Below are 15,806 nucleotides of genomic sequence, written 5' to 3' on the forward strand. Positions count from 1 at the left end.
TCCCCTGTGCACATCTGCTTGCCCCAAACATTTGTTCCTACGTAAACCAAACTAAAATAGTAAAATAGTAAATTTACAATTCTTTTCTCGTGAGTTAACAGAACCTTGGACTAGAAAACGAATGCCAAAAGTCAAATTCCTAAACTGCCTTAGCTTTTTCTGAGTCTTAAAGCATTGTTGACTTTGCTGTGCAAACAACACAGCTCAGACTGTAACTCTAATTAACGGCAGCTTCTGGGTGCTCAGCCTTTTTAAAAACATGACAGCACCTAAAAGCTTCAGCTCAGACGTTAGATATTGCCAGGGAACAGATCTCCCCTCCTTCATTTATGGGCTGTCAGAAAGTTATGTGCCATGTTGAACCTCCCTAATCTCTGAATCAAAGCAAATTTCATGGAACACAGCAAGCTGCCAGATTTAATGTTTATGGGCAGATTTATGAGCTACAGAGATGTTTCCCACATTCTGCTTTGCACACTTGTCTTGCTATCTTTGTTGCCATAAAAAGTACAATGTTCATTCTCCTCCCTAAAGACAGGCCTTAATCTGGAATCCCATTTGAGGGAAACTTTCCAGGGACTTCACTGGCTTTCTGACCAGGCCTTATCTGAACAAAGCAACTGCTGCTCACCTGTTAATTAAAGTATATTTGATGCACTTGTGTTGCAGCAGCTTCCCTGAAGAATGAACTCCATCATCTCTTTAGTGCTAATGATTTTAGTGTATTTTATGTTACCACTGAAAATACACTCAGAATTTTTGCAAGGTAAGACATTAGATGTGTCCAGCAGTGCTGTACCTGTGAGGTAGGTGTTGTGTGAGGAGTTGATGAAATAGTGTGACAGTGGTTGAGACATATCTTCATTCAGATCCAGTTTCTCAGGTGGAACGACGCCGTTCTCTTCTCCGCTCAGATACCGCATAAATCCATCCACGGATATCTGTCCTGAGAGAAACACAGAGCAGGAAAGCACCAATCAATTTCACCTACAGACTCTGTGACATGCAGATAAATTCAATATACACTCACACACAGGCACATGAAAGACCCCAGAGCCATCAGCCTGGCTTTCACCCAGCTACCCGAATATTCTTTTGTTGCTCCTACCTCACTTTCAGCCATACAAATTGCTGTCACACACACCCCTTTAGCTGGAACAAAGATAAATCACTTCATAATCAGCATCTACACAATTCAAGTGCATGGGGGAATCAGAGTTACAGTGAAAATAGGTCTAAGCCCATCAAGGAAAGGGGTCTTTGGGGGACAAAACCAAGCAGGCTTTCCAGAGGACACCAAGAGACCTGCTACAGACACAGTAACTCTGGCCTCTTGGGAGGTTGGGTCAGTGGGGGTATCAACTGCCTTTCAAGTGCAACTAAGCTTTGCTTTGTAATTGTTATATTTGTTTTCTAATTGATATCTCACTGGAGTGCCAGCATAAATGAGCATTTCATATGCTGCTGTTAAATTAGAAAGCTGAGTCCCATCCCCAGCTCAAATATCCCCATTGGTCTCGGTGGAGCTGTTCCTACTACCTCAGGAGGAATTTGGCTGTCAAGCCTTCTGCATAAAGGTGACTTTAGGGTGTCAATTTGTACATTTAGACTAAAAGAAATCCAGTATTCTATAATTGAAGATTATTGCTGAATTGAACAAATTTGAGACGTTTTTCTTTGCCTGGTATGTTTTTCTATTTAGTCTAAATTTCATCTGTTTACTCAACCACATATCTTCAGTTATTTCAGTGCCTGCCTACAGTAAAACAGGTCTTCTGTACCTCTCAACTACATGTTTGGTGACTCCCAACCAGGAGAATTTCTTACCTCTTGTGCCCAACCCAAATATTCTGCACAGTCTCTTAAAGCAAAATCTCCTTTGCCTGTTGATAGCGTGGAAAATTTGAAGACTTCAGTTCTACTCCTGACTTTGCTACTCTCTTCCTTTCAGGACCAAGTCCTTTTTATACTAAAACATATAAACTTACACATATTTTTCTAGAATGCTAAAAAGGAGCAGACAAACATTTTTCTTTTTTTATTTTTTTTAAAGCTTGTAACAACATGATGCAAACACTGCATGTAAAGATTGAAATCTGTGCTGGGACCTGATTTGGCTCTTGCTCAGAGAGGAAAAGATAAACCATCTGTAAACAGGTGCATTAAGTGCACATCCTCATTTTCATAACAACCCAGGACTGCAGCATTAAATGAACTTATAAGAGCAGAAATGCAGTGACAATACAGGGCAATGCAATTGCCATTCTGTAAGATGGTTGGAAAGAAAAGCATCAAGTCCATCCGCTGTTGTAAGGCTGTAATCTGACAGCAATCCTGTCAGGCTCCACAGCTGCTCTGCTGTAGGGTAACTAATCACCCAGAGATGGAGCCCAGGTACTTTCCACAAGAAAAAAGGTAAGAGGGTGAAAATCAGGGGGAAAACCCCACCACTGAGATTCTTTGTGAAATGAAAGGTTTAGGAACAACCTTTCCACCGCCTCAATCTGCAGAGAATGCCAACAGTACCAGGTGCTATCATGGAGTTAGCTTGACCTAAAATCCACCTGAAGAGAACACTCTGCACCAAGGGTACTGGGATACAGCCAGAGAATGTGCTGTGTGTGCATACCAAGGAAAATAATGGAGGGAAAACCAGTTAAGATCTGAACAGGATGGCTGCCACTTGTGTTTTGTTATAGACAGGTTGGTTCATGCACATGCAGTTTTCAAGGCTCTCCAAGTGATCTTTGTGCTCTAATCCAGAGTGCACCTTGTCACCATGGTATTTTATGAAAATCCCTTTGCCAGGATTTTTTCTCCTGAGAAGCTGAGAAGCCTCAGAGGAAAAGAAAAACAATAATTATCTGCTGCTGTGGAATGCAACAGTGCATCTTTGATTGGTCCATGTGAGTTGTTTCTACCCAATGACCTATCATGGTCCAGCTGTATTGGACTCTCTGAGAGTCACGGGTTTTTATTATTCCATTCCATTCCTTTCTAGCTTTCTGATGGATCATTTCTCTTATTCTTTTTAGTACAGTTTTAGCATAGAATTTTAATATAATATCATAAAATAATAAATCAGCCTTCTGAAACACGGAGTCAAGATTCTCATCTCTTCCCTCGTCCTGGGGACCCTCGAACACAACCACAGCACCTGACAGCCAGGGGCCTTGTTTGTCAGCTGGAGATGGTCTCCTGTGCATTGCTGCTGGCACTGACACAATCACAGGGAGCAGCTCCTGTGTGAGCTCAGGGCTCTGGAACATTCCCATCCCAGTGAAACAGCCTTGCAGAAAGGGAAGCAGTTTGTGAGCTCGATTACGGCCAGTGCTGCACCAGTGAGAGTTGGGCTGAGGAATGGAGATGGCAGATGTCAAAGGGATAGTCCTGGATAGTAAAGAGTAGATTCTTTGTGACCAATGTCAATAATATTCTGAGGCCAACTGCAGAGAGGATGATCCTTGATGGAAATCATCCAAAAAAATAGTCTCAATGAAGTGGTAAGATTTGTTCTCTGTTTCCTTAAACATATTGCACCTTTACACTGACACTGGCAAGAAAAAATAGTATGTGCTCAGTTGTTTCAACTGTTTTTACAGTTGTCACCTTTTATCTTTGCATATATAGTAGAAAGATTTAATGGTATGTTTAGGTATAAAAAGTTAGAGAGACAAGAGACACATAATGCAAAGACACAGAGACATGACAGATTCACAGTTTTTCTTTTTTTGGCTTTTTGTATTGAAATTATCTTAGCCCTAAAATTTTGATGAAACTTCAAAAAATATCTATTGTGTTTTATGTAGTTCAAGTTGTGGAGTTAACTGGCTTGTCTTTTTTCTCACCACTGCCATGTTAAATTTGATCTGATGTCTCTTCTTGGGATGGAACTCACACGTGTGTAACCACAGCAGGAGCTTTGTCAGCAGTTACAGCCCTCAGTGAGATTCTTCTCTCTGCAGGGTTTGGAGCTTGCCAGCACAAGAAATTTATTTTTCTTCCCCTTCAAACACCTCTTCTCTAATTTATCTGATTAATTACAATTTCCCTCCCTATGGGGTCACTCAGTAGTGCTTTGTTAAAACACTTAAAACCAGCACAAACATAAAAATGCTCCTTTTTCCTGAGGCACCTGGCCAATTGAAACGTTGAACACAACTCAGTGCCACCGAGGCACCTCCTGCTGAAGAGGGCAAGAGCTTCCTCATCCTCTCCTCTCCCTTCTCCCCTCTCACTTTGTCCTCTTTCCCTCACACTCTGCACCTCCCCTGCCTCACTTTGCACGTTTTCCCTTCACACTTTGCACTCTTTCTGCACTTTTGCCCTTTTTCTCTCACACTTTGCCCTTTTTCCCCCTCACACCTTGCATATTTTTGACTTGATTCCCAAAGCACACATAAGTGGCCAGCTAAATTTTGGTGCTAGCCAAGTAAACGACAGATCCATTTTAATGTTTTTGTTGTGCACTGGAACAGGCCTGAAAAATATAAGAACAAGTGTGGAGGAGAAATACCAAAGTGTCTAATGTATTGTTAGCCACAGACACTACCAAAACCTCAAAATTAGAAATGTGTAGCTGCACACTTGCATAAGGATTATCTAGCTTGGGTCTAACTCTAGAAATGTCCCTGAACTAAAAACTTCCAAGAGTTTGGAAAGGCACTGCCAAGTCTGGAAGTGTCTCTCTGTGCCTCTCTCTGTGTTTGTACACTCATGCAGAAATTTGTGAAGCAGTTTCTCAATGAATGGTTCCACAGAACACCTCAGACTGCTGCTCCATGCAACCTTCAGCGTGGTGGAATTGATGCAGAGATCAAAAATGAACCACCACGTTGGGAACCAAGTGAAGTCAACAGAATCTGGCATTTTTTCATTACAATTTTATAGGAAGGAGAAGTAATTTCCTACTAGGAAAGGAATACGTTGAGAGGTACCATTGAATTTCCTGACTGTGATCAGCTTCATTGTATGAAACATGGGAAGTGTTTGTGCAGCTTGATCTTTTTCTGCATCCCTGGCTCCACCTGATTGTTCCCAAATAGTTAGAAGGGAGGGAAAAAGAAAAGAAAAGCACAAATGAAGTGGCAAGTTCTACACATTTCACAAGAATTCCTTATTAACTCCAGCTACACGATCCCATACCTTTCAAGATCTACTACAATGGATCAAATACACGAATGTTCTGGTTAAAAGAGAAAGACCACATAAAATGTAACTGTTGCTTTGTCCACAGGTATCAAGGCTCTTTTCTAGTCAACATCTGTCAGCCCTAAATACAACAGAAGCCACTTCTGTTACCCCAGATCCTTTTTCCTGGCAGCAGTCTTCAGGCAGGTGACACACATCTGCCAAACAATCTATTGAGAATTCACAGAATTTCCAGGGGTAATTAAGTGAATCCTCTTTTCTATGGTTCTTAGATCTTGTCAACATTCATCAATCAAAATGTCTTCTTCTGTAGCTCATGAGATCTGGAATATCCCCATCCCTGGGAGATGGTGATACAGGTTTGCCAGGAAGTAGGAATTCCAGCCAGCTGCAGGGGGTGACAGGACAGTGTACTTTGTGAGTGTACTTCTCATAGGCTCCTCTGTTTCAATACTTACTGTGTTATTATCACAAGGCTCTTACTCCTGTAAGATCCAGAGATCCAGGGAACCAGGCACATTTCTCCTGTGACAGTGCCAGGGCAGACACAGGTGACAGCCCCATGGAAAACTGCTCCCTTGCAGCTTCCAGGGCTGGAAAGCACAGGCTGCTTTTGACACAGAAATCCTTCTCCCAGTGCCTAACAAGACTCAGGTAACTTGACAAGTTCCTGCTCTCCCAACCCCTTTAGCAGCCAGCATGACCAGCATGTTGCCCTGGATGTGGAAATGCTCCTGTGTCCCTGGGAGCTTGCCAGCCCCTCACCATGAGGATGTAAACAAAGCCCTGCTCACTCAACGCCTGCTAAAAGACATCAGGGTTCAAAGCAGGGTCGAGCTTCCACAAGAAGCTTCTCCTGCAGTTCTGTGCCCTCTGCAGAGGTCCAGGACCAAAACACCAGCAGTGCAGTAGTCTGGGGGAGATGTAAAAGTGCAGCTAACCCTGAGAACTTCTCCAACAGCTGCTTGATCTAAACTTCATCCCCTTATCTTGGTGGGTATGCTGGATGTGCAGCTACTTAATTTTCCTAGGCTCTGCCCAGCCTGCTCCCAGGAGCCTTCCAGTCCTCCAGGAAAAGTCTTGGGGTGGAAAACAAGAGGCACAGCAGACAGCAGAAGAGACAACATATGCGAACACCTTTCTTTGCATTTCATTCTTGCAACTTTAACAACAGCTTTCACTTGTCCCTTAAAATTTGTGGATGATCTGTATGACAATTAAAATGCGCATTTGCTTAGGTTAGGCCACATGGATTTTAAACATTTCTATCTGTATATTTGCAAACTTCAAAGTGCTTTCCATTTGTTTACACCCATGCTGTTATCCACTCAGTTATAATGTAACTGGAAAGCACGATTGTGCCAAGAGATGTTATTAAAGCAAAAAAGAAAACAAACAAAAAGGAAGCAAGACAATTAATTGGCACCTTGTATCTCCCAGTCAGCAGCACAGAATTACAATAGTATTTTGTCTGACAGTGAAATCAGGTTTATTCCAATGCAATCTGTAACAATAATCACATTTGCTGTAATCCCACACAACTGAGCAGTCTTATCTCAATTTGAAGATAAGAATCCAACAAGCAAAGCAGATACTTGCTAATCCAGTGAGAGATCTGTAAATCGTGTCCCATTGGGAATTCTCCCTCACAAACAAGCAGTGCAATTTACAGCTCATTAGGGATTAGAACCTCATGCTCAGTGTGGAGCAGGATGCAGAGCCCCGCGTGTCTCTCTGTCTCTCCACGCCGGGCACACATTAGCTGCTGCCTGCTCTCCAGCTCTGGGAGCCAGCAGAGAAGCTCACCAGATGGATTTACATGGAATTCACAGTGTGGGACACAGCGTGCCAGAGCTGCTCTGGTGGCACTTGCAGCACGTGCATCCAGGTGATGCTGAAAGCTGCTTGGCTTTCCAGACACGTGTTCTACTGCTGTACTGCTATGGGGTAACTGGAGTTTCTGCTTATCCAGCTTTGCAAACCAGGGCAGGACAGGATTGTCCCGTTGCACTGTCCACTCTCTGCCCCTCTTGCTGGCAAAGTCACCGCAAGGAGAGAACACGGTGCAAGCTCAGCCCAGCCCTACAGCTGGGTTGCTACACCTCACCCCAGTGCTGCTTTGTTTTAGAAAAATCAGTGAGGATGGCAAAGGCTCTCAGGCCTCAGGTCAGGATCTGCAGATATATCACAATATCAGAGTACCAGTCACCATTTACACACCACGGGCAGAATTCATCAGTAGCTCCTTCATTTTAGCAGTTCTCTCAGTGATCACTAAGGGCAAAAAGTCACATTGTCAGACAGCCTTATCAAATTAATAAGCAGAGGAAAAGCAATATATCTGAATTACTGCATCTGGTTATTAGTGAAGCATTTAATGAAGTTTTAAACTCAGATTTTTCCTAATTGGAAAAACTAATCTGCAAAAAAACTCAGATAGAAATAAACTGAGGTCAGCTTAAAAGATCAGGGTTTCTTTGAATTTGAAAGCTGAACTGCACAAAAAGTCCAGAGGCTGAACACTGATCAGCAGTAGGTCTGGTTTCATAAAATCCTTAATAATGTGAAAAAGTAGAATCAACAACACAGGGTTTAAAAACCAGACAGTTCTCTGGTGGCTGTTAGCAAAACAAGAGGGCAAAGCTGTCATGAACCAGGTAACAGGACACAAATCAAATGAGAACACACAAATAACAATTCCAGCTACATAGCTAATCACTAGAGCAAAGAAAAATCCAAAATCCAGAGGTGAATAGGGAAGAAGATGCCTAGGAATCTATCACCCTGAGAAGCAGATGAGAGGCAGAGAACAGCAACCCATCTGTAAAGGAAGCTGCATCAAAAAGGGTGATTGAGAAAAAGGAATTAAACAGGTAATGAGACCAGAGTGAGCACTAGAAAACTTGGGGTGAGTGTCTGAAAAATCTTGGCAGGGCTTCAATTAAGTGTGCTAGGAAACAGTCTTGCAGGGGATTTATTGCTTGTCTCATTGCTTAAATCCTTTAAAATCAAAGCAGGACAATATCCTGTTGTGCTCAAATCTCATTTCCTTTCTCTAAACTTGGAGGAAAACATAATGGATGCAATCCTGCCCTCAGTTATAGCCACTGAAATACCTTCTGTAATTAGAGTTACCTGGCCACAAACCAAAACAAGCTGTCTTGGGGAGCATGTTCTTGAAAGAGAAATGGAAAACTCTCTCGGTAAGAAAGGAACAGAGCGAGATTCCTCCCTCCAGCCTTGTGTGGGTACAGGGCAGTGAGACACAGGGAGATGTGAACACAGACAGAGAATGACACAAGACCAGGATAAATTATCCTGTATACATGATTTATCCTGATCCAAGAGCAGGATAAAGGCTTACTGAATGACAAGCCAGTGAGGGAAAACAAGGGAAGGCAAACACGTTGTGTCCAAGCAGCCTCCACAGAAGAGCTTGCTCAGTATGCGCTAATCCGTGGGAAATGCCGCATGCCCAGGGACACAGATCCAGGGCTGTGTGCAGGGGAGGCTCCTCAAGTAAAGCAGAGTTCAGGGTGTCTAAACCAGCAATGCTTGTCATCCTAATGAAGCTAGCATATCCACTTTATCATCTGTACAAGAGCTCACAGAAAACCAAGAGTGGATACAATTATTTACCTTTTTTGGGGGGTGGCAAGGAAATGGTTGCAGATGGAAAACCACTTTTCTGAACCATCAAGATGAGGCACTGCAGCCCAAGACACTAAATTCACTCCAGGGAAGAAATATTTCCTACAAGCTTCCACACAAGCCATGCCAAACAGCAAATCTACTTAAATCAGAATTAAAACTTCGGGAGCATTCCAAGGACACTGCCATCTCCAAGGGAAAGGACGATGGAGTGTCACCTGAGGAAAAGAGCAGCTTTCCAAATCCCACTGGTGCCTGCAGGCATGAACCATCCGGGTTTAACAAGATCTTAAAGCCAACTGCAATGCTGAGTGTGGTATTTATTTACTTATTTTATTAGAAATCACAAGTTTTTTCAGCCCTTTTCAAGCTCTCAGGAAGGAAGGGCTCTAACCTACAGGGGCTACACAGCCTATGAAAAGGAGGTATTTTTCTCCACTAGTGCTGGAAAACAGCAAAACACACATTGAAGCAGGGAAAATTCTAAGCACTCCACATTTTCTCTTCCTTAAAATTTACACCTTGGAAACACATTTATTTTGATGGATATTGATCCTTTAAATGGCTGCAGCAGCTTTAAAACCCTCTGCTGTTACAATGCATGGTCACAGCTCAGAGATTCTGGTAAGCAGAGGTTTCATGATAAGGAAAACAAGTCTTGGAACAGTTTCTAAAACTTCAGCAGGCAGATGCTAAACTTGTTAGAAGGCAAACTTAAATAACCAGTAATTGTTAAGGAGTGGGGGGAAACCCTAAGCAAGCAGTCTCTCCTAAGCCTCAGGATTGCAGCAGGGTTTTACAGCCACAAACCCATCCTCTGCTCTTGACTTCTCAGCAGAGATGCAGCAGAAATTCTTTCTGACAGGATATCCCTTACAGCATATCAGCAGACAGCTAGTTTAGATCCAGATCCACAAAACCACCTTTACACCAGTCCCTAGCCAGCAGTGGAACGAGCACTTTGCAACATGGCAGATTTCTAAGGCAGCTGAGTGGAAAGATTTACATCAGACAGATAAACCACCATTCATCCCAGCCATACTACAGTTATTTCTGACAGACTTGAAAGAGGGACATCACTGGAATATGTCACTGTCTTGCCAAACCTCTCAAAAACATCCTCTGTACAATGCCTCAGAGTGATCCTGGGAGATGGAATGATGTTAAATGTTGGCTTATTTCCAATTGCTAAGTTGCACCAAAAGACATCTAATATTTTTTCTGCTAAGTGATACTTCTCTACATAAGCTATTAATGCACTTGCCAAAAAGACTGCCCTGTAGTACCATGGGAAGAGATAAGAGTGTCAGTGTGCTGTAAGTGCTGAAAAAAATCTAAAAGAGAAAAATCACACGTGACATTTTTACTTCCAGAAACTCCTGCAACTGAAAATAGATTAATATTAAAGAGAAGTGGAAAAGAATAAAGGGGTGGCACTGCAAAGACAGTGCAAATAAAATGAAAAGAAGGGATTTCAGTCCCTTTAAAGGGCCTTCCTTATCTGTTCTTTAAACTTGGTTCTGCAGCTGCAGGCACTGCAGTGGACAATCCCTTCCATAAACAACTTGAGCTCTCTCCTAATAACAATTGCTTTTTTTCCCCTCTTACTACCTCTGGTACTCTGTGCCAGGACCATATTGTTAGGAAAGTTTTCCTAATTTCCAGCCTAAATTTATTCAAGGCCACTTGATCCCAATGTGCCAACACTGTCCCTCAGTTTACCATTTCTTTCTGCCCCCAGCGTTCAGCCCCGCTGTATTTTTGGGAGTATCCAGCTGAAGGGTCCTGTGGGATGTGACAGCAGAAGGGAGCTGCCTCCTGTGGGTGCTGTGCTCCTCAGGGCCCAGCTCCAGTGCTCTGAGAGCCCTGCTGTGCCAGACAGCCCCAGCCCAGCGCAGCCCAGGGTCAGCCTGGCTCCTCGGGGCACTGAGCTGCTGAGTCGAGCCCACCCGAGGGTGAGGCAAGCCCCACAAATGACACACGAGCCCATCGGTGGCTCTAGATGTCACCCAGCAGCCTCCACTCCCTGTGTCCTCAGGGGCCCTTTCCAGCTGAAAACTACATTTGTACAAGTCACAAGAGTCAAACCGTGCCATGTTTGTCCAAACTTTATCTACATTTGTTTCCTTCAGCACTTGAGTCCAGGCTCCTTTATATTTTCAGAAATAAACCTTATCTAATATTCATCTTCAAATCATAAATTCTGCTGCTAAAATTGAATGCTTCCCTGTGCTCCATAAAACAGGCAGCAACAAGCACAAAAGAAACAGTTTTAGTGTTGGACTGAGTTTTCTATTTATGGGCTCTGACAGTCCGAGGCTGGGTCAAACACAACACAGGCAGGCAAGAGCAGAAAAACATCTCTCCAGAACCCCTGAAATGCAGAACTGACATAGGAGTCGAGTCTCTCATCTCTGGGCAAAAGCTCCATCTGGAGGGACTGAGGTTCTAAACCCTCTAAAGCCATGTTTGCTGTGTGTTCCTGCCAGCACAGGTTCCTTGAGCCGTTCCCAGTCGGACAGGGGCTGAAGGCTGCCTGCAGGCTTTGTGCCAGGGGACACAGCCGGGCTCCAGGCTGTGCAGCAGGGTCAGCACTGTGTCACCTGCAGGGACAGCACAGGGCTGGCCTGACTGCAGGACCTGCACTGGCACCAGGCTTTGTGCCAGGGGACACAGCCGGGCTCCAGGCTGTGCAGCAGGGTCAGCACTGTGTCACCTGCAGGGACAGCACAGGGCTGGCCTGACTGCAGGACCTGCACTGGCACCAGGCTTTGTGCTCTGCAGCTCTGACGACGAATTCCACAGTCAGTGTGGGCCATTTTACACTCAGCTCTGTTTCACTCATGTCAGTGGAGCTGCTCCTGGTACCAGATACCAGGTCCAAAATGGGTTTCTAAAAAGCTCAGGCTTCTTCCAAAGTGTCTGCATTATACACTGAAGATCACAGGTTTTGCCCTCCCTGGAACCCTAAATATATTTTTGGTATTTTCATTATCTCTACTGCCAACAACAGAGTGTTCAGTGTTACAAAATTCACTATCACTAGTCCACATCACTGGTTCAGATGGTACAGTTCAAAGATGACACAATTTACCTGTAAAGCAGATGCAAAAAAATCCTTATAATTGAGGACTTTCCATTCTAAAGGATTTTTACATTTAGTTTTTCACTTGAGATGCAATGTTCCAAACAACTGCAAGATCTGAAATTAATTTTACAGCTTAACTAGAAAAAGCAACCTCCAGTGTACTACAGAAATACATTTTGCAAACTCATTTTGACAAATAGTTTCCATTAACTTATTTATGCTGACACATTATCCATACTAACATTTGTTGCACAGATATATAGATATTTTAAACACTTTAAAAAAGGTTTTCTGGTAAGCATATTAGCTTAGCACTTGCTGCTGACAGCCTGGGCTAGACTACAACTTTGGTGTGGCTTAAACATTTCAAAGAGTAATAAATCAGGTCTGGGATCTGCAGTTCTGTCAATATTTGAGACAGAAACAGCACAGAGAGCTCTCCTCTCGTACAACTGGAATGCTGGAAAACACTGACAATCCCAAAATTAATGGGCTTTTGGGGAAGGATTTCTTACTTTCCAGTGTTCCAGTTGGGAGGCCAAAGAATTCCAACTGTTTTGTAACACTTCCTACAACTGTTTCATACCAACCAATTGCCTGAGTGATTTATACATCAGAATTTATGCTTTAAATATTATGATGTCTTCAGAGTAGAGCCATGGCTGCATGGTGCTTGTTTTTGCCATTAAAATCTGTTACCTAGGAAATGAAGCCCTTCTGCCACCAGAAGAATCCAGGGTGTAATTATTCTTAAGCAGTTACTAAAAGGTGAATTTAATGCAGTGGGGTGAAAATGTTTAAATTGCAGAGAAGTTTAAAGGGGGAAAAACACATTTATGCTGGAGTGAATACTGCCTGGTGTTAAGGCTGCCATGGGAAAAATACATACAATAGATGTGGTATAAAATTAAATGTAACTTAATTTAATGATAATTGCTTAATTTATTTTATTACCTAACAAAAACTCAGCATAACAACTACCAATAAATGTGCATTGCAAAACAGAATTAATACTGGAATTCAAGGAGTCATGCAACCAGCTCCTCTACAATCCTTATAAATGCATGTCTAAGCAAAGCTGACACACAGCCAATAGATACAGAGAAAATCTGGAGAAGGAAACACAGTGAAATATAAGAGCAAAGCTCTTTTACTCTGTACAGATCTAAAGGTTTGGCCCTTTAAAATTAAAGAAGCAGAGATAATATTTAAATAAATGCATTTTTAGGAGGGGGAAAAAAATCAACATCTTTATGCCATTACTTAAAGCCCTTTCACACTCTATTTTTAAATCTTCCACCACAAAAACCACTCTAAAAATAAAGGCTGATAACACCCTAACCCTTGCCTGCTCTCTCCAAGGATGATGGTGGAAACACATAATTTATGGCTTTAGTTTTTTCCCACCTCCTTTCCCTAGCAGACCTTGGGTTTGTGCTCCTCCCTGCCTTTATTTCCAGTGTGGTGCATGGGTACAGCTCTTCCTGCAGCCCTGGAGTGAGGAAGTGACCCAGGGGCTGTGGCTCTGTGGTTTCCACAGCACTTACCTGGTTTGACAATGAAAGGTTTCACCTGAGACACTGGGATTGGAGCTCTCAAAGCTCCTTCTGAACTCAGAAACTTTCAGAAATGAATTGCATCGTTAAGTAAAGGAAGAACCACGTGTTTCTGTGGAATGGGAAGCACACATATATTTGGTCAATTCTTCTGCAGCCCCACAGCCCCCAGCACACAGGGAGAGACTGCTCAGCACTACCAGGGACTTCCTCCTGCTTCCACCTGATAAGGGAACACGTTCTGCAGTGAATTATTCTCCTTCCCAGCACGACACAAAGCAATAATCACAACAGCTTACCTGGGTCACAATAAAACACTGCTCCAGACACTTAACCCACGCAGATGTCAAGCCCGCCTATCTGCTGATTTTGCAAAAGCTCCACTGTATCCCAGCCATAAATGCACCTAAAATACACCAGTGACAAGCAGGAGCACGGGCAGGAGTTTTACTCAGACCTCTGTAACCTCAGGAAATTCGCCAGCAAAAGATTTTACCAGGTACCTGAGGAGCTGCAAAAATTTAAAGCATTATGGACACCTCTTGCTTACTGTGTTCAAAACAGTGTAGGTGTGCAGAACAGCTGCAAGAAAAGGGCTACAGTGGTGACCAGGGGAATTATGAGATCCCAACACCATTTGAATAGTGCTGTGAAAGGTGAGGGACAGCACAACAACTCACCAGAAATTCATATAGTTCAGAAATCCATGGTACAGTGGATGTGCACTGACAATGAGCTGGGACAGGAAATTGGGAAGAACAATCAGCACATGAGTGAAGGTCACTCATCCAAACAGGGAGCAAGGAGTCAGGTGGTGCACATGGCTTCCACTTCATAAGTTTGGATTTACATTTTTAAGGAAAAAAAATCCCTGATTTTATTTAAAAGAACTTTTCAGTGCACAAAATTTTATTTGCTAACAAGGACATGCATCACACTTTTGGAGGTTGCCTGGGTACCTGTGTTCATGCTTCTGGCCAAAAACTGTCTGGAAATTTCACTTCAACAACCCTGGCAGCAGGAAGCCTGGGTGATCATCCCCTTTCCAGAACCCATACTAAAAGGTTAAATCACTGCTCTAAATATGTGGCTACATTTTGGTGGCATTTTATAGACACGAAGCATTTTTTGACAATTATTCCATGAGTGCAGCAATGAATGCACACCTACACTTCATTTGATATACAGCGAGTTGCATTCCCAACTCGGAGCAGATGTACAGAAAATATTGTGTCCCCATGTCATCCCTGATTAGCCAATTCCTGTCATTTTAAGGCAGTAAGCTTGGGATTTACACTGGAGTTGCTGCCAGTTCCTGCAGCTCAGCTGCCAGACAGGGAGGTGGATCTTCAGCACAGAGGTGGTTCTCAGGTTGTGCCAGCTGGACCCCAGCGCACAAGCCTGAAAAGGGAAAAAATCCCACAACAATCCCACTAAAAGAATTAACTCTCTGTGATCTTTGCCTTGTTCAAGTCAGCATTTTCAGACAGAACCGATTCTTTAGGAGCAACATAAATTACACCCAGGACAAGAGGCACCTATGGAACAGCCAGTGTGTGCCCCAAGGTAAACAGGGTGAACAAATCCCATTGGAGGGTGGGAGCACACACACCACAGCACCCTTCTTCCTGGGCTCTGTTTCGTGTTTTCTCCTTATTGCTAGTCAGAGGGTGGTTCCATTTTGACTCTGGTGCTCTGCTGGCGCACCAGCACACCTCCTTCTAATAAATCCTCTATTTGGTTGATATGGAGTGCTAATATTTGGGTAACAAGGATGATCTTTTAGGTAACAGACTTTCCTGCAGCTGGTGGGAAATAAGGTAAGCACAGAGCACAGCTCTAATATTTGCACAGATGAGAAAGGAGGTCACAACGTGTTTCCATTTACTCAAGGTACTGCTCCTGCTGATGTCAAAACACAGTTTGCATGAAAATGGCCAAGAAGCAGGATTTAATCCTCCAGCAAAACCTCTGGAAACACTCAGCTTGGTTGGACTAGAAAAATAAGAAGCCTTAAGAGAAAAAAAATTGGAAGTGTCTGAGAGACAACATTGATGGTGACATAGATTTTCTCCAGGAAGATCACATGGTGAGAAGGCTTCCAGGGAGAGGTGGGAGTGCCTTCAGTTAACCTCCAGACTCTTGGGTCTTTTTTGACTTTTTTGATCCACAGTGTCTGGACCAAACCATCTTTTCTTCATATTAGATCTGTTTTTCAGGATACTCCCATGACTAGATCAAAACACATCAAAAGCTGGGCTAATCATTAGGATATGTGGATTGGAATAAAACAGGATGCAGACACAAACTGAATGCTATTTTAAGACTTGTGGTGGTAGCAAAAATCTACAGAGATTTGT

The 15,806-nt window shown here is 43.2% G+C and overlaps 1 protein-coding gene across 4 annotated transcripts in view; it reads right to left on the reverse strand.

The window, feature by feature from the left end:
- Positions 1–15,806, reverse strand: part of PLCB1 (phospholipase C beta 1) — a 332,534-nt gene that overhangs the window by 103,448 nt on the left and 213,280 nt on the right. For all 4 annotated transcript variants that reach the window (XM_041474010.1, XM_041474013.1, XM_041474012.1 and 1 more), the window contains exon 10: positions 800–946. In XM_041474010.1, the coding sequence (XP_041329944.1) occupies positions 800–946 (147 nt within the window). The remainder of the gene's footprint in view (positions 1–799; positions 947–15,806) is intronic.

The sequence above is a fragment of the Pyrgilauda ruficollis genome, unplaced genomic scaffold (assembly GCF_017590135.1).
Source record: "Pyrgilauda ruficollis isolate IOZ18807 unplaced genomic scaffold, ASM1759013v1 scaffold31, whole genome shotgun sequence".
In the NCBI taxonomy this organism is placed as follows: domain Eukaryota; kingdom Metazoa; phylum Chordata; class Aves; order Passeriformes; family Passeridae; genus Pyrgilauda; species Pyrgilauda ruficollis.